Here is a 24,967-nt window from a genome sequence, read left to right on the forward strand (position 1 = left end):
TGTGTTTTCTGAGCGCCATTGGTCCAACTCAGGCCCAATCAAATTGAGACGTCGAGCTGCTTCCTGTGCAGAAGCCGACAGGCCTCAAAGTAACAGCATCATCAGTACTGACAAGTGACAATCAACTAATGCAGACCAAAAATGAAAAGCTGTCCGAGGTCCCTGTTTGACTTCATTCCTACTCACATACTTCACTAATTTTGGGATTTTGAACACAGTACAATAACAGGAGTGAGTTTGAAGAACTGATTCTACTCACTATTCTGACAAGCCAGTGTAGGATGGTGGCAGCGGTGGAGTAGTGGGAGTTGTAATGACACGGTGGCGCCTGGTCGTCTTCCCAAGTCTCGTAGCGTTCAGCGTAGAACGCCGCCCGCTTCGGATTCAATGCACCAACAGGCTGAAATGGAAATAAGGAAAAATTAGGAAACAAAAACCAAAAACAATAAAGTGTCACCTTCTGGGTTCAAACCTCATCGTCCGGCATAGCAGTCTGTGACTACAATTCCCACAATCATGACTGCATCATTGCAATTTGTATATACAGTATATGCAGAAGCAACATGTGAAACAGAGCAGTTTTCACCTGGTAAATGTTTGCTACCTTTACCCTCCATGAGTAGTGGGAGATGTGATGGTCCATGATTAAATTAAATTTAATCAAACTACTGTAAATCTACTTCGGTTTTCCAGGTAGACATGTTTTATTAAATGCTCTCCTGCAGATTGTTTTAGGAAAGCACAAAGAATAAAGCCTAACTGAGGAAAAGTGAGCATGATTAATAATAGTCAAAGTTACAGAGTCTTAGTTGCTCCCCATTAGGCTACATGTAGTGAGGCCAGCAGAGAGGCTGGTGGAGAGTTCAGGGCAGACATGGAGCTTTACTCTGGGATTTGTCTGTCAGACCCCATTATTCTCCTGAACTCTAAAAGTTCCTGCTGCGCTGTCTTCTGTCTGAAATTTAGAGGGGGTACGGTGGCAGGGGTGAGCAGGATGGCGCGCCAAGGATGGAGGGAGGAGATATGAGCGTCTCCTGCTAAATGTTGTGGATAATCCACGTGGATTAACCCCAGCTGACCTGATTTACACCCAACACACCCACCAAGCCAAACACTTTCCTCAGCACTGCTCCTCCTAGTAGCACGGAGCCCTTCAGGGCTACTGAGCACTGCTGATGGAAGTTACCAGGATTTATACAATATGGTGCAATCAAATAATGTAATACACCAAGCTGTGTTTTTAAAAAGCATCCACCAGTAGAGCTGAATCATCTTAATTTGTTTTAGAGACTGAAAAACAGCCTGAAAAAAACAAAAAAAAAACGGTACAATAATTGTCAGGTATATTTATTGCAGACAATTGTGCACATTGTAATAAAAGTTCTCCCAAAAAAAAATCAAAGCCTGAAATTCTCCAAAACGCCAAAAAAGTAATGAGTGCAGTCAAGAAATCATAAAAAAAAAAAACCTCTCATGTTCATTGGTTTGCAACTGTTTTGTAATTATTGGGAGGATATAAAATATGACATCATTGCTACATGGATTTGACATAAAGTATATCTTATTATTTCATAGTTGGGCCACACCTTGGATAGCGTTGTTGTGTATTTAACCGCAGCCTTAGTAATAACCTCGATATTGTACTAACACCATCGCTGGGTTTGTGTCCTTTGGCAGCTGTTTCATTTTCATGTATTCTTAAGGCAACAAAATGACTCTCATTAAACATACGTTTAGTGGTAAATAAATTGCTTTCTCTGCCTTTTCAATCACCCCATTCAATATAAGAGCCTCAGAGGCATATTGGCAGTCAATATTAATATACTCAGTACCACTGAATCAGTTACACAGGGGGAAGGGAGACTGGTAATGTAATCAATGGCAGCTTTTCTACCTGAAAGCTGCAGCTCAGAGGTCAGAAGAAATAAAATAAAAGCCCTCAATTCAAAATGATTTGAGACTGATGCCTAAAAATGTTATTCTAACTTTATTAAAATTGTAGTGTTATTCTTTTGCTGGGTCCAGTTTGGATGCAGACAGACTGACTCTCTTATTCACTGTGAAGATTACCCTCATATCTGTGTGGCACATTCCTAAATCTCTCAGTCAAAACTAAATGGAGTTTTTTTGTTTTTTTTCTTCCTTAAAATTTAATGGCAGTCCACATCAGCGTTAGCACAAGTGAATAGACTGAAGGAGAAGTTTATTGAGATCTGCATAGATTTATGGGGTGATAATAGCCTCGCATGTGACGTCTTGGCCCAGCTGGATCGGGGTGCAAGCCACAAGACGTCTCACACTCCGTAAAACCCGCTGCTAGTGTGACTAATGCAGGCTCGAGCTGCACGAGAGATCCAGGTAGTACATGTGACATGAGGGAGGCGAGAGTGAGGACCAGACAGCGGCAGGTAGCACTAATGAGTGTAACACGGAAATAAACAAATAACTCACATGACAAGTATTAGAAACAAAGTTTACAAAAATGGCTGACTGGTAAGATGTTCATTTACCCCAACTATTCTAATATCACATTACAAAAACAAATAGGACAATTAACTATAACGTCTTATTAAAGGCAAGCAAATAACATTACATTTTAAGCTTTACATTTTATGTACATGCAAAATGTAAATCTGGAATCCGCTTGACTGCTAACGACTTCTCTGCCTTTTCCTGCAACTAAATTAATCACAAACACATTTTGGATAAAGCAGGTTGCAGTGAAGGATCCAAAAACACGTTAACTGACACTGTATTTCCTTTTAATTCTTCTTTTTGGCTCCAAATAAATACAACTAAAATGCTCCCTCTGTGTTCCAGCGTTCTTCAGCTGTGTAAGCATGAATATAATAAAACATTTTCTGTGTGACTTGCTGTGTAGAAGTCATAATGCTTTCACTTTGTATTTCCAGAAAACTTGTGTGGTTAAAACTGTATACTGACTGCGTGGCAAAACTTGTCTCGGTCCACATCATTGAAGAAGTTGTTCTTCACCGGTTTCTGTCATTTTAAATTTGCACCAAGGTTATTGTTGAAAAGAGCTCAGGTTGGTGCTGTTGTAAAGCAGATATACACCAAATGCACTTAAATGTAATAAATAGAAAACAAAACAAAGATGAAGATAAATAAAGCTGACTAATGGATAATTGCTACTTCTTGAGTGATACAGCATTGATCCAAACAATAAAGTCCATCCAGAATACAGTTATAGAGGAGAGGTGGATATGTAGATGTATACAGATAGGTGATAAATTAAGGTTAAAAACATGGACAGATAATAGACAAAGGAAAACTGGATCTGTTCTGGTTGCCTGTGGTCAGCCATTTAGGAAGATGGGGCTGTAAATCAAAATGAGGGATTTTGCTAAGTGAGTTCACTTCATCCCTGAAAAATCAACATGATACTACAGAGCTGATTTTGATTCTCAGTCTTTACCAAACCTGAGAAACATCGACATGGATTCATTCCTTGTGCATTTGAATCGTACTGTTTTTTTTTTCAACTGCGTCATCCCAGACCTGCACAATGGTTGTGACTGCAGCTGTAGCTCAAATAGGTGATTATTGTCACACAGTTTCAGCTGAATAATTCTGTGTAAAGCAACACTCTTGCGGATTTATCAGGACAAATACTTTTCCTAACTGTCACTGTCAAGAGAAACAAATGTGTCGAATGTGTTGTCGCATGAGGGCAGAGAAATGAAGTGCAAAAATGTGTAATGAGATAATTACGAACCGCCTTGAAAAAGACACGACTTTTACAGCGAGTTTGGTACAATGAAGCTCCCACACTGTTGTTTCCGGGTGAATTCCAGCAAAAAATAAAGGCCACTTCTGATATGTTTTTGTTTTAAAAGAAGAACTGAAGATACGAGGAGTGTGTATGATTAATTCGCTGTTTAATGAGAAATAAAAAGCTATTTAAGATAAGATAGTCTGAGCACTTCAGTGGTCCTTTAGTCCTGTCATACTCACTATCTGTTAAACAGCCCAAATCAGGCTTTTCTCACCTCTGTTCAACAAAGAATAATCACCTATTCCCTTTTCCCTGCATTGCATATAATAACCGTCATAGATATAAGACAATGAAAACAACTGGATCCGACTTTTCCACACTTTCTCCTCTCTGAGCTCATTTCCTGTACGACACTGGACCCAGTGAAATGCATCAACGCAACTAAACAAAGTATGATCAAACTTAGATTTGTCTTCAGTTTCAATGAGGATCATTTCTGGTGTTGCACTCTTAAAAGATGCAGGAAATGAACGTGGCTAATGGTGAGTGAGTGTGCCGAGAATGTCTCCATTTGTTTGGTTATATCTAAGCTACATCCCAAAGAGACGCAATTGCATTTTATATTTCAAAAGAAATTACATTAGAGTGTGTTGCTATGGTGCTCTGTCAGGATGAGTCGCAGTTGTTTTTGCTTGCCTCGTCAGAGACAGGGCTGCATGCAGCTCCAGTCTAATGGAATCAAATTGCTCCAACTCAAGATGAAGCAGATGTGCTCCCAAACAGCCTGACTGGAGTAGAAGTGAGAGTGAAGAAGGCTCCATTATGGGAAGAAAAGTGTGGAGGGGTTGCTTTGTGGCAGCCGAGCTCTGTCTGCTTTACTGAAAGTTTGTTTCTTAAAGATGCTCGGGTAACGGGGCCACAGCAACAGCTTCCAGAAGAAAACAGATTCAAATCGTTTTCTTTATTTCATTGCAGCTTTTTTATTTTTTTTTTTTTTTTTTTTTAAATGCGTACAAGAGTAAAGCTTACATGATTTTTGTATTTCAATAAGATGAAAGATGATGTCGGCCTCTTGAAGCATCTTACAAAATATAAGTGTAATTAATTTTAGTTAGTATATAAAGAAGCAAAATCTTCTTATGCAATTATATGCATTTCCATCACATCGTTTAACAGCTACGAGGAAGATTAGCTTCCCTCCATCTATCATCTGCTTGTCACTCCATCAAGAATTAATCATTAGAATCTAATGAAACACTTCACTGCGTGAACGTATCTGACATCCAAATATGCAGAACCTCCGGCCTCGAGGCAGAGTGGTGCGCTGTTCAATAGCACTGTTTACAGCTGACTGGATGCCCAAGCAGCAGGTAATTGTCGGAGCATACAGGTTTGGGAGGATATTATTTGGCAACTCAGCACAGACCTGGAGCAGTTTGAACAATGCTGTCCATCAAGTGACAGACAAACTGGTCTCAGGTATGACTAATCTGTGGGAAAGAAATAATCCCAAATGTGCAATGCAGCAGAAGATGATTGAAGAATAATTTAAGATTATTATTGATGATTTAGTTTCTTATTTTGCTGCAATTACAATGTATCCGGTATATTTTTCTAAGAGTAACGATGTGACGGTTAATTTTCATAATGCTGCGGCTCACTGACCCCTACATTCAAAGAGGATATTATGTGGGATGATTTGATATCATTCAACCATAAGGAAAGAAAATAAACAGATACATTCAAACAAGAAATTAATTTGAATTTGAAGTGCGCTCTCTGCTCAAGTTTCTGCTTCATGGTGAAATCGAGATGCCCATGTCATTTTATTTACTTTGTCTTTAATCAGAAAGTATTTAAAAATCATTATTTTAAACTATTTGATTTAGTCAAAGTTCTTGTACAACTGTGTTTGACAGCATTTTACATTTCAGGAGATTTTGTAGGAAAACATGTTTACATTCCTCAAGAGTTGCTATCTTATTAGTATGATAGGAAAACACGGGTCAAAAAAATCTGAAACGATACCCAGCCTTAGTAACCACACACATAGCCTTCGTGGTACATAACCCACCTCCCCCAGACATACACCTAAGAAAGACACATTCAGCCCTAATATACAATGAACAATTCTCCGGAGACTGTGCCACTACCACTGATCCATAATTGAACAAAAGGGCAGACCAAGCAGAGAGGAGAAGTGTGCGGGCCTCGGTCCCTCCCTGCTACACTAGCTGTGAACTTTTGGAGGTAAGAGCCCCGGGGTTCCAAGGACAACTGTCAGGAGACACAGGCTGTGAACTCATGCTAATGAAGGCAGCTCAGCCCTGTAAACAGCATGGGAGGATGTCACTGGAATACATTACAATACATAACTGTCTCCCCAGGGCAGGAGGGTTGCACATGGTACAGCCCAGATCAACCCCCCTCAACACACACATGCATCCACACATTCATCCCGTGGCGGCTCTCTCAGCCCAGCTGGATACCTCACAGCTAAAGCGGACAAATGCTGATGTGACCGTGGCAAGACAGCTGAGCTGTTCGTCCAAAACCTTCCCGTGTGGTGGGAGCTCATTTTTCAAATTCACGACATTCATCCACAACTCTTAAATGGTTTCATAGCAACTTCCTCTTTCTCATTTCAAAGTTCTCCTTCTCTCCCAGTACAAAACGCAGATGGTGAGAAAAGCTGAAAATTGATACAAACTGTTGAGAACTGAGACGACAAAGTGAGGCTCTTAGACTGATGGTTCTTTGAGCGAAACAAGGGGGAATGAGGCAGCGCTGAAGTGAGTGAGCGAGAGCTCAGACAGGAATGCGACTGTTTTCAGGTCAGTGAGCTGCAGTGTGCAGCGTGCAGCCAGAGAGGGAGAGAGAGAGAGAAGGGGGGTGGTGGTAAACCAGTAAACCAGGCCACAGTTAGTGGAAGAGTGATCTGAGGCCTTTTCCCCTTCAGTCAAAGACAACAGCAAACATAGTGCTAAACTTTGTCTGTCAGGGCTTCAGGGCTTCAGGGCATCCAGGACACTGTGCCTGAGCTTGTGTGATTTGGCAGCGTTACCAGGACTCCTGTTTTTTTTTTTGCACAGCTTGATGTGTTTTTGACCCACTACATTTAGAACACTTTCCACAGCGACGCTGTGTTGATGAACAGCTCGCATCAATTCATCAACCTTGAAAAAGGGGTTTTTAAAGCAGAATTTATTTTTTAATTTGTTAGATGACAATTAAGACATAAAATCAATCAAATTTTAATGTTGAACTTTATCTTGGAAATCCTGGAGGTTTGTGATGTGTATTTGTGTGTGTAATGTGGCTGTGTCAATTATAGTTTGTTGGCTTTTCAGTGGATTGTGATGGCATGATCTTATGTTTTATCTTGTACTATATTTTCTTCAAATTTCTGTTGCCTGAATTACTGATTGTGACAAATCTGCTATCGAAACTTAGCTACTGAAGTTTTTGAAAACATACTGTATTGGTTTGGTATCGTTCAAAATGGGACTTCGATACTGCTACACTGCTTTTTTTGGTTACCAATTTTAGAAAGTAGAGTAAAAAAATAAAAAAATAAAAAAAAAATTAAATGAGGGTACAAATCAGTTTAGAAGGTTAGTATATGGTTTAGTTTGTTTTTTGTAGCTAAAATTAACAAATGTTTAACACTTTAAATGCAAGTTATCAATAGGAGCTCAAATTTACTGATGTTCCCCCACATGGAAACTATCATTAGATGCTAGAGTTTTAAAAGGTTAAAAAGTAATGCATCTTACAACAAAAAAAGTGTTAGTTTGAATGTAGTGTATTAAGTTTGGTACTAAATGACAGGCAATTTCGTTGGTTTGTCTTTTATAGGATCAAAGTTCAGTACCGAGCCCACATACTCTGAAGTATTGCTTTGGATATAAATTTGACTATTTTATGTAAATATGTTTCACATATTTGTGGTATTGTAATCCCATGTATCAATATCAGAAAATGTTTTTAAATTAATATTATGATCATGATTTTAACATCTGGCCCTTTTTTGAGATCATCAAAAAAAAAAAAAAAAAAAAAATTGGTGGGTTTTAATGATGCCTCCAAAGCTGCATTGTTGAAATCATAGAATTATGCAATTATGGAAATATATATACACTGTATAAACCCCTCTAATGCAGGAACCACAAAGATATTTCAATGTTAAAGTAGACAGAATGTGTTGAGACAACACAGCAGCAAATACATGGGGAGTAAACTTACATAAGGTATTTGGGAGCATCGCAGGATGTTACCATCAGCACTTTCTACTTCCAGCAGTTCAGACTTTATGAATTCAGACTGCACATGATTCCTTTGCCAGTAAATACCATATTGTTTTACAATCTAATTCCTAATAGGGAACCCCCCTCTGCCATCAGATCCCGCTGCCACTACTTGCCCCTACCCTCTCCATCATATTGAGGTGCATGGCCAAGAGGCCTCAGTACCTTTGACAGATCTCTGAAGTTCCCTGGCAAGGTCAAGTCCAGCTCCTCAGAGTCGTAGTTGGTGAGGACCCAAGGAAAGACTGGGTACTGGTTGAGGTCATTGTATGTCCTCCCTAGACACACAGAGCAGACAGAAAGGTGTGAGTGATGAAGGACTGGAAGGGAAAGCCGGGGTTGAAAGCAGGGCAGGGTACACTAGAGGCTTCAGTTACTTTTGGGGATCAGCGTGCAACATTCCAACAAGCCCCCGATCAGACGAACTTCCTGCTGTACGCCGACAGAGTCTGCCGGGGAAACGCGTACATACAGGGAACAGAATGTGGGAATGTTTTCTGGCTTCCCATGACTTTCATCTGCTAAATGTACTTTGTCAATAAACTGTGAGTTACAGGAAGCTCATCTTTAAATTTAGTGAAAACACAAGTATCTCTAAGTAAGCGTGGCTGCAACAACGTAGAGATTCTTCTCAACTCCAAACGCCTGAAACGTTGCTGCAAGTCTGATCCACCGATTGGCCAATTGTGAACTCCCTCTATGTTTCTGGGGTTTGAAATATGATTTTCAGATGGAAAAACGTGTCATAGGAAATGCATGGGAAAAGCCAAGAGCATGTACCATGCTGTCAGTAATGCTTTGTTTTTCCTTTGAAGATGACACTGATGCAGCTGTGAGGTCAGGTGGTGGCCAGTGGAAATTTAGGACTGGGATAGAGCTGTTATTTGATGATTTTGTTGGAATTTTTACTGCTAGTAGTAAATCAAGATGAAAACATGGACTCAAAGCAAACCAACAGTTAAAAGGTAACAACAGTTTCTTTTTTTTAAGTAGGCAGACCGTATAATCCTATGGTACGACATCATAAAAAAAAACTGTTTTAACATAAATATTTCACCATAACAGATTGATTCTTTTCCAGTCTTCATGTTGGCTTATACCAAACCATCCTGAGACAGACTGTAAGAATGAATGTCTAGGTCCAGTCACATTTCAGAGTTGCACATTATTGCTTTATTACACAGGAACCTGTGTAGAACATGAAGAAATCCTGCACACTGAAATGTTACATTGTCATGAATGTTATTTACGAAACAGTCAGATAAAGCAAGAACATCTAGGACAGTAATTTCATCCATCTAAAAATGACTATAATGTAATGACCAACACATTTAAAACTTGCACTTCAAATCAAAGCAGTATAAAGAGGTGGCAACATGAGGGTCAGAATTATTAAAGTTGTTTTATTACAGCTAAATGAGAGCTCATTCATTATTATAGCATATATATATAACACAATGAAAAGGTCCCACATTGTATAAATTCAGATTTCAAGTTCTTTTTAAAAAACACACATCATAAAGCAGGTCTAGGTGCATAAATACTGTGAAAGTTTCAAATGGCTCAGTTCACAGCGAAATGCACACAGCCCGTATACAACAACGGAGCCGTTTGGACTTCCATGAGTTTGTCATGTGACAGTATAAAGACATGCTCATGTCATAATGTCTGCTTTCAACTTTTTATGTCGAAGAAAACATCGAGCGGTCATTATGTCCTTCTGCTAGCAAGCTACAAGACCAAATGAATGCTGTGGTTGGACAGGGTGTGCGTTACTCAGAAAAGTTTTCAGCCAATCAGGAGAGAGTGTTAGTGATATCAATGCGCCTTAAAGACAAGGAAACAAAACTGTCAGTTCTTTTCTCTTTAAAACCACAAAAGCATATTCTTTTGGACACCAAGACTGCAAATGAAACACCAGAAGAGAATAAAACATGGGATCTGAAAATAGTGTTATTCCCAAGTTTGATTGATTCCCTACAAAATAGTATCGACCTGAACCAACACAGCGGGCGCGTTACTGCGGCAGGTGGCCATTAGAGAATCTAAAAGTAGCTGAGCGAGTGATAACGTCTGACAGGTTCGTCGATGGGAAGGCTTCGGCAGAGTAACCGGGGTCTGGGGGAAGCTGGAGAGCATAATTATCCAGGTTAATGCCACACAGTCAAAAGTAAGCAGCGGGCAGCTCGAGGAGGATGAGTCTGACGGTGGTGTGGTTGGACCCTCTGGTGCGGAGGCCTGAGTTGGGGTGGCAGCATGTTAATAACAGTGAAATAGTGTTTAATTAGAAGACCACTTCCCGTTCGCACCTCTTCCCAGCACTTCATCCCCCGCCTGTCTGCCGCTCCACACTATTCTGACATCCCTGGCAGCCCAGGTCATTACCAGGGATTTTTAATGAATTTTGGGCATGTTTTTCTGTCTGCCTTACATCTAATTAGCTGACAATAATGTATCGAACTCCGGCACAAGCTAAATATAAATATGCATGAATATGGAGCGAGAGAGAGAGGATGACACCTCTGTGAGCAGAGGAGCGTGCAGTCGCTCTTGCCTTCCCTGTTAGTTGCAGTTCAGATCAGAGAGTCGACAACAGAACCTTTCAACTCGGCAGACACACATGTGTACACTCTCACAAAGCCAGGCACTAATTATCTGGCAAAATGTGCTGTGGCTGCTCTTTGCTTCAAACAGCTCACTCCAGCGAGCAGTGAAGTGCAGCATGTTGAGCGCCGCTTAAGGCTCCCGCGGATTCTTAAACAAATGCGACGAACCTGAGGCCACTCATAGGATGTTTCCAGTCCCACTGACACGTAAAGTTTATTGATCCTGATAGCTAACCTGAAAGTCATGGGACGCTAATGGTGAAAAGATTCACTGGATTAAAACTTCAACACTTTCACTGGTTGTAAAACTTTGCCCAGAAGGCGAAGAAAACAAATCAGAATCTATCTGTTTAACTGATGGCCGTGAAAAAGAGAATTCATTATTTCCATAACTTCAGCTGCTTCCGAGCATTAAATTTCCCCTGGCAGTCACAGAAGTGTACAAGCAGTAGGAACCCTTACCTGATATAGTGTTGAGAAACATGAGGTACTCAAAGTTGGAGATTTCTCTCCTCTGCCAGCGTTGGGTCATGTTGGAGGATTTGAAAAGCTGCCGGGGGGTGGCCAGGGAGATGCGCCTGGAAAGACAGACGTTAACCAATCAATCAAATTTTGGTTGATGTTCATTATAGATATTCACAGGATATTCTTCAAAATTCAAAAGTAAAGACCAGCAAGTGTGCAGGAAGCTGTGTTTAAATTTAAAGAGCTGGCTACATCACAGAAAGCTGATCTATAAATAATGATATTTGTAGCTGATAACCAGCTCTGGTTTTGGATTTAACACACTGAGATGAAGAGCGTACACAAAATGTGAAGCTGCAAACAAAAGAAAATGGCAATCACAGGCACACAATCTTAATTATAGTAAATTAAGTTGAAGCTAGGTGTTAATTAAGTGTCTAAGTTTCTAAGTGTTAATTCAGGGCAGCTTTCTTTATATCCACTCTATTAAAGTGAACGTGGTTGTTTTGCAGCGGTATATAAACAGGTCTGTTAGCACTACGAGAGTCTAAAGGGGATGTGAGTTTTTTTTGTTTCCCTTGTGGTCATTGGCCTGACTGCAGTCCTGTGGTATATAGTCTTCTGTCAGAGAATTAGGTCAGTTCAGTCAGGGTCAGTGCACATCCACCTCAATGACTGGACCAATGGGACCTCAAATGACTCTGCTGCAGGCCGGGGTGCACAGACGCAGCACCACAGAGCACAGGGGAGGGAACAGTGGCCATAAAGTCGTTACAATATTACAAATATTTAACAGTGTTCTGCTGATCTCTCATTTGGCCCACCTGGCCTGTGGAAGTCCATAGCTGGTGCCCACTCCGACTCGAGGGAGACTGTGGACCACTTTCTTTACTGTGGCCTGGTCAGGAAAGTTGAACATGACTGACGCTGCGAACAGTGAAAGACAATGTTTAATAGGAGAAAATGAAATATATTTGACTTGCTGTCACTGGAACTTCACTTACTTCTGTTGGCCATAAAGACCTCCATCGCTGTGTTCTGCAGGAGGTATCGTCTGGAGAAGACGGCCCGGATCTCGCTGAACATCCACTTCCCATGTAAACCCTCGGTGTATGCCAAGACCTAGAGGGGGAGACAGAGAAGAGAAGAATGTCCTCTGGTTAGTGTATAAAAAAAAGATTGTGGCAGCTGAACATACTGTATATACGTAATGTTCTTCAGTACTCTAGTGCTTGCATGTATTTGTACTTATGTATCATTAGGGGTCCAAGCACCAACGGTGGCGAAACCCTGTTGTTTTTGGTCTGATTTTTTATTGTTATTGAACATTTGTACTTAGTAAAGTACTTTACTTTTATTTAGTTGTTATTTTATCATTTCATTCAATGTTTACCTACACCAGGATACATTTCTTGTACACATGGCACTTTATTCTCAAGGCTACAAAACATGAAGCTGTTTTCTAAATGTTTTACACTTTATGAGTTTGTTTAAATCACTCACTGGTGCAAAGGCAAGTGGTCATAGGAACAACCTGCTGGGTGGGTGACACGTAAATAGTCAATAAAAACCATCATGCCAAGAAAAGGTGAGAGCAGACAAAGAATCATTAGTGTATGTGGCACCGCTGGGACTGCAGGTCCACACACACAAAACCAGGACAGTTGTTCTGACAGGTGAGAATGGGCCCCTCGCACACCTTTCCCCCCTCCTTCCATCTCACTTCCTTCTGACTGAACAATTTTGTCCAACATTTTGAGCCTGGGAGCAACCTTCATCAACTCCCCAGGTTATAATCACATATAGGTTCAGTTCAGGGAGTGTGTGTGTGTGTGTGTGTGTGTGTGTGTGTGTGTGTGTGTGTGTGTGTGTGTGTGTGTGTGTGTGTGTGTGTGTGTGTGTGTGTGTGTGTGTGTGTGTGTGTGTGTGTGTGTGTGTGTGTGTGTGTGTGTGTGTGTGTGTGTGTGTGTGTGTGTGTGTGTGTGTGTGTGTGTGTGTGTGTGTGTGCAGGGTGAGGGTGATTGAGGTGGAGTAGGCAGTGAGGGAGGGAAGCAGAGTGAGATGTTGAGCTGGGTTAGGTCTGATGCTAATGCTCATTTAAAATAGTGACAGGCTGGAAGAGTGCAGCGCGAGCCGGGCCGCCTTAATTTCTCCCTGGAATAGCTCATGCCCGACCTCCGCGCAACATCCAAAATCTCTGGAGCTCAATTAAAATTGGATTAGGTGGAGATACTGGATGTGCAGCACAGCATCTCTGGTGCTCTCTCCTTCCAGTAATGCCCCTGCTTGACACCTCTGCAACCCCCAACTCAAACAGTTGTCATAGAGACAGCATGGCCCTGAGGAGGCTGCGTGCTGACTGGAGAGGGGGGGGGTAGCGAGAAAGGGAGGTGATATGGAGGGACGACTCTCGAGCTGCAGGCGCACTGCTGAGGGCCAGCTGCAGCTCACAAGAAGGCAGGGTAGCTTTTATCCCCCTCCTGCTCTGCAGCCAGATGTTCTGGAAGTAGTCTTCAGAGTGCAATGCTGAAAGGCGAGTCATGCAGATATGCATCATGGGAAGGCTGCAAGAATTTACTCCATCAAGAGATTAGTGAGCCATTTGAATATACATTAAGTTATTATGATGTGTAGCGACTTCGGTTTGTCAGTTTCAGCGCAGTCTCTTTTCATTTTATTAATTTATCATCTTAATTTTTAACAGCGCCTCCTTAATTCTTCATTTATTGTATCATGCATGACAAAAAGGCAGCAGTTATATCAAATGGGGAAGTAATAAAAATTGAGTTTACATGGCTCTGTCAAACAGACTCTGCCCTGCAGGTTCTTAAGATGTAAAAAATATATGAAAACAGCTGTAATATTGTCGCTCTAAATTGATTGTCAATGTAATATTTTAGCGCTGGCTGTTTCTTGTTACCAAGCCAACGCGAAGATTTTGCTGCCAAGACAAAGTACAGGCCAAAGGGCTAGCTGTCAACAAAAGAGAGGCTAAAGAGGAGAAAAAAAAAGAGCTGATTTCAAACCGCCCAGATCAAAAAATTTGTCATAACAACAAAGCTTTGGTCTAAACCAACATGCAGGGGCCCCTGTAGACTTGGGGATTTGACAAAGCCCAGCCCTCATTTTTGGAGGCCCAGCTGTAAAAAATGCCATTTAATGAACCTGTCTGCTGAAGCTGTCCCCTGCCTGTCAGAGGTGTCAGCCAGTGACAAGCGCTGGGGACGGCCGCCTCCAGTCACAGACAGGCCTGCCAGCTGGAGACTTCGGCCCCAATCTAATCACGCCACCAGGAAGGGACCGGCGCTCTGCTCTTGGTCTGTCACGCTCAGGGTTGGGGTTGGGGGAGTAGCGAGGGGGTGGGTGAAGGAGGGTCTGGTATGGCCGACAAGCACAGCCTTTTGTTTCCACACAGGTCCCTCCATGCTGCCTCATTAGGAGCCACAGGCGCATGCGCTGCTCTGCCAGCTGCAGGGAGATATACCTCGCCAGTATAACAGCCATAATGCAATTTAACGTCTCCGCACTCTGTCTTTTATTCCTCCTCTCCTCTTTCCCTGATTTGACAGAAGGGCCGGCTGCATTCTGCCTGTAGAACCTCATAGGAGAGAACTGGAAAATGTTGTGACAGATGAGATGAGGAGAGGCACAGGTGACACCCGTGTTTAGGCTGAAACTCATATATAATAATGTGCAGATGCCCAAATGGAGCACATCATGCTTATAAGCGATAGGAAGCCACTTCATGTATGGAAATGGATTCTAATCATGTTTGACTTCTGAATTGCTTCACCCCCGTACTGACTGAGACACAGCGACAGATGTTATTAATAAATCTAACGAAGCATTTTCTCTAAAACCTGATGCAATTTTCTCCCATATGGGACAATACCATCTCCCTCCGCTGTTTATACCAAAACAGGCAAAATAATATAATTCAGTGAGACCTTCAAGCCAGCATGACTGATATATTTATATGAGACTGTGGAACCAACCCCTGACAACCTGGTATCGCAGCACCTCTGCTGTATTCTTCTCAGATTTGTCTAATAGGCTTCCACTATGAAGCTTCACAACTGCACGGTCCCAGGCGGCAATAGAGAACAGCGAAGTGGAAGAATAAGGGGAGGATACGAGAGGCAGTTTCATTTTGAGTGATATGACTACTCCCCCAGGAGCAAGTGGGACGGATTTCACACATGGCAATTTGGAGGATCAGCACACACTGCGCATACTGTATTCAATGGCTGACCCTGGGCGATATGGGCCAAATCTGCGAAGAGGTTGAGCAGTCAGAGAAGGCAAGGAGAAAGCATAAATCCTCATAACAGTGGGAGCGGAGAACAACTCTCAGCTAAGTGGAGGAATATCATCAAACAACATGGCAGATGGGTCAAACACAAAATTGAACACCTTAAAGGGTCTATTTGGTCAAATTACCAAAAATCTCAAATGTTCTTACATGCCCCATGTTGTATATGTATATATATTGGGTTTGTTGTGTATTTTTTTTATTATATTTATATCAACCCAGCCTCTGTTTCTACACCAAAACAATGGAGGTAATTTGAGTTTAGCGTGTATATATACTAACAAAAGTGAAAAAGAAATGACATGGAAAAATACAAACACTGTCCTTAATTCTCTGAATAATCCACAAAGCACATTGTCAATAGTTTGCATGTCACCAGCAAAAAATAATTCCCAATGAGGAGTGTAGATCATTCAGAAAAACAGTGGCACAGACATTTCAAATGGGACATTTAATTTAAAACTGTCCACAGAGAAAGTGTCACGAGAAGTAAGGGAGAATATATAACTTTTAATAATCTGGCAAAAGTGAGCCTTTTAAAGTAAAAAAAAAAAACATGGGAAAGGATGCATTCCTTACATTCTTGGTGTATTTACCTTTACAGATTCATGCAGACAGAAATCATACCTCTATGACCAAAACATACCCAAATCCACACTTTTATTTTAACTTTAATCCCTTTTACATCCTGCAAAGATTTCTAATGTATGCGTAAGCATCAAAGCATGTTTTGTCATCTGATCCTTCCTTAATGTGACAACTGTTTTGAAGTGGAGAAATATAAAAATGTAAAAGATTCCCCCAGATTATATAAAAAAAAATAAAAAAAATCAGGATTCCACTTGGTTCCTCTTTGAAAGAGCCGTATCTCAACTTCAATAAAGTAGCAGGCTCCTAATGCAGGTATTGGGGGGGTAAAACAAGATACAGATTTGCATAATCAGTGTCACTATACATTTGGGTGGTAGCTGGAGTGTGGCAAGATGACACAGCTCGGGTGCTCAGGCAGGACCAGTGGGATAAGGGAGATGAATATGCATTAAATATGCTGGCAGTTCACTGCCCCAAATGTCCAGCCAAGTTTGTCAATAACATTCATGTCAGGGATAGTGTTTCACGCACATTAGCAGGCCCTGCAGCGCTGTCTTCAACGCTGCCATGGCAGGACAGGTGGGAGGAGCCGTCTTCCTTGTATGCAATCTCTTCTTAAAGACTCAAGGCTCCATCTATGTTGAAATATAAAGCCCCGCAAAATGCAACGGAAATAAATCCGAACAGTAGCTTTGAACTTAGACCTTTGGTTCCCTGCAGTGAAACAAAGTCTGCCAACAACTTTTTGGTTTTATATTATCTTTTTATATAAGTGTAGCAGGAAAATAAATTTCTGATTATGTAAATGTTAACTTATGATCTATAAAAGCAAGGTTTATTGTTGGTTTATATATATTTTTTTACATTGCATATGTAGTCGGATGCCTGTGCTGATTACAAAAGCATGTTCACACGTTTACAACCGTAAAGTAATGCAAAATACATACAGTGAAATGTTATTGACAAAATAGAGTTATAACTTCATGTAAAATTAGATTTAAAGTCGCCTTCCACTCAAAAATATGTTTTTCCTCTCATTCCTACAGTTGAATGTTTGAGCTTCTGCATGTGCACAGTTTAAAACTAAAAGGTGGCTGGAAGTTGTCATCTGTTGAAGATGTAAAGTTTCTCTGTACTCACTGAAAAACTGATTTTAAAGGAGCGTGCCTATAGGCAAGATGTGTGACATCACAAAGTCTTTTACACAATTTATACATGTATGATGTGGAAACTTCAAACCTCCAGTGCACAGTGCACAGCGCAAAGAGAAACTACTTTACAGTGAAGTATGAGACATCTTATGTCCAGCAGTTACACTTTAGAAATAAAACATATTGGCATATTCATAGATTTTGGATTTTTTTTTTTTTTTTTTTTTTAATTAGTAAGAAGGAGTAGATTTCATTTTGGGGATTTTTACTACATAATAGTTTTTTTTCTAGCAAAAACAAATTAGAAATATATCCTCATTCAAAGCAGAGTATTTAATTTACATATTAAAACATGTCTGGCGGGTTTCTTTAAGAATCCCCACTGAATTCACAGCAGTAGGGTGATTTTATTTCTATTTTATCATTGGTGTCAGGATACAGTGGAGTTTATTTAAATATTCAATATTTGAAATATGTTTGAGATTAAAAGGCCTGTTCATTTTCTGTGTTTAAAAAAAAACTTACATAACAATGCACGGATGTAACACTTCTTTTAGAGCTGACAATGCTGCAAATTAACCTTCAAGCTAGTCTGACTCGTCTTTGGAGCAGTGCAGCTAATGGTAATAGAGTTACTTAAGAATTAATGACTTTTTTTTTTCCCGATGAAATCTACATTATTTTGTCTTCTCCCTGTAAGTGGAAACATAATTTAATTAAACATACATGCGGCATACGTACGTGGTCAAGTGATGACCCACCCACAGCCACATACATGAACGTACTTAGTCAGCATATCATCCAGATAAACAGCTTGAAGATTCTCGCACTAAGGAGCTTGAAAGAAGAGATTCAGTCATTTGGTATTGGGTCCTTTCAGCAAGCTTTTCCTAATGGGACATTTTCAGGGACTTGTCAGCCTTAAGATGACTGAAATCTTCCTGGCCTGGGTACCAGCTTCCTCTGGCTGCTGCGGAGACTGCCAAGATGATCGCTTTAAATCCCACTTTTCTTTTCCTTTTTTTTCTTGGTTGTGTGTGGGAGGAATATGGGCTCAGATCAAGACAGAGACGAAGAGAAAGAATGAGACAAGGATGGAGAGGCGGAGAGACGGAGGAGAAGAGGGACAGAAAGAGCAAGTGGTTAGACGAGAGGGCCTGATGAGCAATGAGCGCCTCACTCGTCCTCAATTAATCTTGTCTCTCTACCTTTGCTTTGGCGCTTCCTTTGGCACCAAGGTAATAATGACACCCTCATCCATTATCCTTTTATCCCCGTTATTCACAGGGAATTGCTTAATAATATGTTACAGATTCGTCCTCTTTCATATAATTCTTTCTGTCATTCGCAGTATATCATCTGGAAAACACACAGCCCCCTTTCAGGCTGGACGCTCTTTGAGGATTATCGTGGGTGACACCTTCGGGATGCAGCCAGAATCTGGAGCATCACTTTTTCAGGCATAAAGTGGAATTACCCTGACTTATCTGTCATTGCCAAAAGCACAACAAGCCATTCAGGGCCAAAGCAAAGGTGGAACAGGTTCTTATCGGCTTCTCCGAACGAGCGGGCTTGTAAATTTATGCTAATGAGGGCCTTTTGTCATCCAGGCTCACCCCTTGGGGCTGAACGGGGCTTGCAGAGAACGATAATCTGGCTGTTGAGTGCAGTAGATAATTTGTACTTTATCCTCATGTAATTATATAGTTTAAATCTTTTTACCAATGCTAATCCTACGACACGAGGAAGTGTCTTAACCGTGTCTATGGGTCTTAGCAGCACTAGTTAGAGTGCATCTGACTCTCTCGTAAAATCACGTGGGAGGAGTGGAGCGCTGATATAATTACTCTGACTTTCTGTAGCCTGTGCTATGAATCCTCCTATCATTTTGATCCACCTTAGCAGCCAGGCAGGAAGCCAAGCTAGCAGCCCGGGGGTACGAGAGACAACGCAAGAAAAAGTGAAAACATTGTAGGGTGAATGAAAGAGCCGTTCCCAGTTTTTGTCAAGGAAAAAAAGATGGAGGAGAAAAGAAAAATGGACCAAAGGGAGCGTATGTAAGTGCAGTATGGGGTGGCTTTGCAGAGAGGTCTCTCTGCTGTCCAGTGGGACTCCAGGCCATCTTGTGTTCCTGCCAAAGCCGACAGCCCCTGACAAGCTGCTTGGCGTGCTGTAATTTGACTAATTACACTGGATTAGACCATATTAATGCAAGCTGTTTTCTCCAGGGTCACTGACCCACCCAGTGTGTCCCTTGCTAGTTTCCCTCAATTCAGTGTAAACAAAAGAGACGCAGAAATAAGTACATTTTCTTGCTGTTGTTTTTATAAAACTAAGAAAACGTAGCAACATAGCTGACGTTATTTTTATAATGAGAGAGAATGTGTTACAAAGCATTCGGCACTTTCCTGTGGCACATCATCACAGGAATCTTTGATAACCAAATGTTTCGTCTGCTTTGTCTCTGCACGGACAAAAATAAGGACTTCTGTGAATCCCACAGAAGCACCAGAACTCACTAAATCTTTTTTTTTTTTTTTTTTTTTTCCACAGATGCAGCTGGAGGTATTAGAACTAAGGAGGGTCTCCACAGAAAATAATCTGGATTTGACTTTAATTTGAGCAAGTGATCAAGATCAAATCTGAATAATGAGACACTGTTTCCATGTGAGGTTTAGTAGCACAAATGAGTTGTCTGAGGAAATGGTGTGTTGCAATCTATGATTAACAGAAGAAATAAAAGATACGTTATTTAAACTGCTTTTAAAAATGAGGAAATAGTATTGAGAACACCAGAAAGAATAGTTATTTGTAAAAAGAAAGAGGGAAACCGAGCCTAATTTACATTTGTAAAAAGTCCAAAATGAAAATATGAGAATATGTGTGTTTTATCACAAGTGCTCCCCCAATTGTACCAAAATCAATTAGAATTTTGCATAATAGAGAGGCAGCTTCAATGTTTGTATGTGTTCCTCTGCCTTCAACACGGTGTAATAATAGTTTTAAACCAAGCGTTATAAAGACAGAATACCAAAGAGGCTTACAGCCTCAGTTTCATGAAACATTTAGGCAAAAGTTCCAAAGGCTGAGGATGATGAAAGAAGGTAAGCTTGAAAATGGGCTTCTGGGATCCACAACCCTTATTGTACAGAAGTCACATCAAATTAATACTGAGGGCCATTTGCAGCCTTTCTTCTCCTGAGCTTTTCAGAACGGATTAAGCTATGAAAACTCAGAAATTACTAAAGCACCTATTAGGCATTATGCTCACCCTTTCTTCTCCTTCTCTTTGAAAGTCATTGAATTTGCTTCACTTCACTCGTAGCACAATTCACAACTTGTTTGCATACTTGAAAGTATGGCAGTTTTATGAAATGTGTCCTGCAAAATGTATACTTACTTGTCTACAAGAAACCTTTCTTCACGATTTGTAAATAGATGAAAATCATTTTCTAACCCAATCATTTATCATTTCATGGATCTGCATATTAAATATATCAATGCTGTAGCTTAGCGTGGCGATGTGGGCAGTTTGCAGAAAGTCTCAGACTGTTTTCACACCGGTGAAGCGCCACTATTGCCGTGGTTCTCTCAGGCTCTCTGTGCCCCTCTTTGCTCTCTCAATGCCTCTTCAAAGAAGCGCAGGGAGTGCATGAATTGTAATTATGGCTCCTAACAGGATTCAAGAGCGCCCAAACGATGGCACTTGAGAAACAGGTCGTGTGGAGTTAAACGGCTGTCAGACACTCAAAGCACACCAGCATGTGAACAAACCCACAAAGGCTGGACAAGTCCACTTCTAGGGCCCTCCTACCCACTTTCCCAGAGATTAAAGATCAACTGAGGCCCGCTTAAAGACCCTTCATAGCCTTTCTGTGTATTTATTCACATTCCAGATTATATCTTTCAAGGCAAGAAACTAAACCTCAAAACGAGGCATAAAAATAATAAAAGAGCTGCGTCATTTTGACTTGGCTAAAGTAATTAATTGGTGAAAAGATTATTGTGTCATGGAAATATTGTAATGTTATAAAGAAATATAAAAATAGACGAATGAGGCAATACCGGTGCAGCATGTTAGAGGGGGAAGCAGCCACGTGTGAGAGATCAGGTAATTGGTACCACCTGAGAAACCAATATAACCACAGTGTCAGATTATCCCGCGACCCGGCCTCCAGAATTACGGAAAAGATCATCTGTGCTCTCCAAACAGTTTCAATGACTCACCAGGGCACAAGACCCCTCACTACACATTAAAGAGACCAGCCTTCAGTCAGGACCTTCAGGAACTTCAGCCCAGTCCGACTCCCCAAAAGCACCCTTAAAGAAGCCGACCCGCAGCGTGAAGTCCCTATGCATGACCCCCTATTAAACTCCTAATTGGATTGAGGGCCACTATGAAAAAAAAAATTCAACAGTGTTCATTCATCTGCGGTTTTCTTTAACATTCCTTCCAGTAGTTTGCCTCTTCGACAATAACGTTCAAACTCGTGTCACTGAGAACTGTTTTTTTTTTCCTTTTCAAAACACAACCAGATTTTCCAAAACTGTGAGTTTAGGCGAAACCTTTTTCACCTTTTCCCTTAAGGCAAAGCGCTATTTGATTTTCACAGGGTGCAAGTGACAGGCTGAAACAAAGCCCAGCGCTGCCCATTGTGGAGCCTTTCACTGTTGTAATGGTCTTAAACTGGCTACAAGCAGGGCCCTATTCAGTGGTGACCAGGCTGCTCAGCTCTCTTCTTCATATCGGAGATAAACTGTGCACCGAGCGGGAACTCTGAGGTCAGCTGATGAGTGAGTGGCGCACTGGGTTCAGTCATAATCACAGTCTCAGACTATCAGAGCCTGTAGACGTTTCCTACACATTTCCCCTAATTACAGAGAATAAATAGTTCCAAAACAACAACATCAATCAAGTTCATTATGAAAAACAGCATAATGACAATAATTACAATAATATCTCATTAAGAGAAAGAATAGGAGACAGGGGAGAATTAATAGCAGACAGGTGTACAACACACCGCAATTATGGAACCTGAAATTAGCTCATTGCCTGGAGGCAAACAGAAAAGAAAGGAAAGGTTGTACGTGAGGGAGTGAGTGAGTGAGTGTGTGTGTGTGTGTGTGTGTGTGTGTGTGGGGGGGGGGGCTGGTTTCAGGGCTGGGAGTAGGACTGATAGAGAGAGGCTCACTGACAAAAAAAGGAATTGCAAATAAGCAAACAAAAATGTCTTAAATGTGTAAATTAGAGAGAAAAATAAGAGGGAAAAGCAGCTTTTCCCTGCAGACTGGAGCCTTAGATGAGAAGGGAGCAGCGAGACGTGATCAAGGGGAGCCGTGGAGCGGTGCGGCAGGCGTCAAGATGAGCACTCAGCCAGCGAGTGGCAGCTTCTCCTTTTCCAGTCAATCATTCATTACAGAGCCAAATGCTGTGGAGGAGTGCCTCCTCTTTTTGACCTATCATATTACTGCCTCTGTAAACTCCTAATCCCCCATTCGTTAGATGGTGTCAACAGCCGACATGCTCTCGCCCTGCCGCCGCACTGCCTGCTCAGACACCTCCCGAGCCCTGCCACAACCACAGAATTGACACTCTAATAAAATCGTTTGAAATTTAACAAGGTTGAACGGCACAACTTTATCCACCTTTTTGACGTTTTTTTTTTTTTTTTTTTGTCATTAGAAAGATATTCCGAAAATTCCCAGAATTAGTGAACTTGGTCTTTTTTGTTTCACCAACATTTCCAGGCCCAGTTCACTAAAAGCAACACTAAGAAAGTCTTGACTTTAGCTCTTCAATCTTTCATTGGCTGGCCTGAGAGGCCTGTTTTTAAAAAAAAAAAAAAAAAAATGTTATATATATTTTTTGCCTTGAGGCTGTTCCTGAGCAGGTGGAAGCCTGCAGGCAGGAACCTGCACATCAGCATTTCTTCGTCCATCATGACTCTTTCATGGGGACCGCATCTACCGAGCTTCTCTAATAGAACCCGGTGAGATGACAACTATAATGAGTCCAACAGATGAAAGCTCAGCAGGACAAGGCAACATTCAGATACATTTCGCACACACACACACCGGGGCACCAATCTGGGACTCTCTGTGTGAATGCTGTTATTTAGGTAAACAAAAGAATCAGATGCAGAGTGGAGAACAACAAAGCAAATGAAGCATCTCTCTTTTGGCAGAACTCCAAAAGAGGAGTTTGGGAGTCGTTGGAAACGTCGTTCTGATCACAGACAACAGAAAACAATCAAGTTCATCACAGGCTCGGGCAAACATATCACACACCCAACTGTCCTTTGGGTACTCACATGCATTAGGACACGAAGCCGCCTTCACAAAAACACACACACACACACAGATCAATGTGTGGATGGGTTTAGGTAGGGTCCCAATTTAAGCTGACATATACCAGATAGTAGATAGTCAAGGAAATGACAGAGCTGATTTAGGATGGTTCTGAGTTTAGCTGAATGTGACACTGTCACAACAAAATTAAACATGAATAAAGGCCAGTAAAGTTAATATACTTCATTTCTTAATGACACATAGCACATATGCCTTTGTAGTCAGAGAGGATCCTAAAATATCTGACCTTATTGGGAATATAAATGGAAATTTGTGAGATAAACTTTGTCACACCTACCACATAACACGGTTTGAGAAACGGTAATTGCCATATAAAATAAGCAATTGGCATCCTGCCCCATATGTCCCACTTTTACGGTGAGGAAGATGGAAATGAGGTGGGGTAGATTTGATTGTGACATGCTCTCCGTCTGCGCTCCACAATGTGTGGCTTTGCCAGTAACAGGCTAATATTCAGCACAGCTCACCACCACCAGAACTAATGAAAGTAGACAAAATGTCTCTGCTGCCATCTTTGTCTAGCATCCGCTCAGGGTGAGCCTCTCTCTTTCCCTCCTCTCCTTTTCACCTCCCCTCTTTCCCCTCGCTCTTGAAGGGAGGGTGACAGCAGCATAAAATGGTGGCGAGCAAATGTGCCTTCCATGTGGCAGCAGCGGTGGGGGTGACAGGCCAGGCTGAGGCCAGCGCTATCAGCAGTGTGTGGCTGTTGCTTTGAACAAGCTGGATGGTCGCCATGGAGGCTCGGGCCGAGCTCATGAGACACCAGCGGTTACAAACAATAGCAGCTCAATATCAAATCAAGAAAAAGCCGACTCACCCCAACAGAAAACTGCAAGCTCTCTGATAGTTGTAAACTTTTTTATTTATGGAGGCTCGACTGAATATCAAATAGTTATTCCTGCTAGGCAGGTTCAAAGTTTTAATACGCAGCAGTGCATTCAAAGATCATGTCTAGATAACAGTGATCCAATCTTTAACCGAGATGCTACTATTTTCAATTTAAATACCAGATATAAAACTGTAAAATGCTTCCAGTTATGGGTCAAACAACAGAGGAGGCCATATGTTTGACAAATTGTAAAATCCCCTGAGACAAACTTGCGATTTTGGGCTACATACATTCACATGATCGGACTTGAAATTTAAGATATAAAACATTTCAATATCACTGAAAGTATATCCAATCATGCATAAAAAAAAAAAGCAAACTGCGTTAGTCTAGTAATTAGTGGTTGAGTCATTCAGGAGGTTGTTAGTTAACCCTGAGCTCAGAGGATGATGAAGCCAGGGCATAAATCACAGAGTGAAACAAGGCAGACTCCTCCGATTCATTAATGGAAATGATCTGTCAATATGCTGGAGTCAATTCACACGTGTCAGCTGGGCTCAGCACACAATGGGCCGCCAACTTATGAACTCCCTGCACCACT

At 41.3% G+C, this 24,967-nt stretch overlaps 1 protein-coding gene across 1 annotated transcript in view; it reads right to left on the minus strand.

The window, feature by feature from the left end:
- nbeab (neurobeachin b) overlaps positions 1–24,967 on the minus strand; it is a 185,485-nt gene that overhangs the window by 23,451 nt on the left and 137,067 nt on the right. The window contains exons 41-45 of the mRNA XM_069707305.1: positions 12,119–12,236; positions 11,939–12,041; positions 11,112–11,227; positions 8,209–8,321; positions 260–400 (exon numbers count right to left, since the gene is read on the minus strand). Coding sequence (XP_069563406.1) covers positions 260–400; positions 8,209–8,321; positions 11,112–11,227; positions 11,939–12,041; positions 12,119–12,236 — 591 coding nt within the window. The remainder of the gene's footprint in view (positions 1–259; positions 401–8,208; positions 8,322–11,111; positions 11,228–11,938; positions 12,042–12,118; positions 12,237–24,967) is intronic.

Source organism: Brachyistius frenatus, unplaced genomic scaffold (genome assembly GCF_029030835.1).
Source record: "Brachyistius frenatus isolate BFR_SWC_R1_liver_20210118 unplaced genomic scaffold, ASM2903083v1 Contig_68, whole genome shotgun sequence".
Taxonomy (NCBI): Eukaryota; Metazoa; Chordata; class Actinopteri; family Embiotocidae; genus Brachyistius; species Brachyistius frenatus.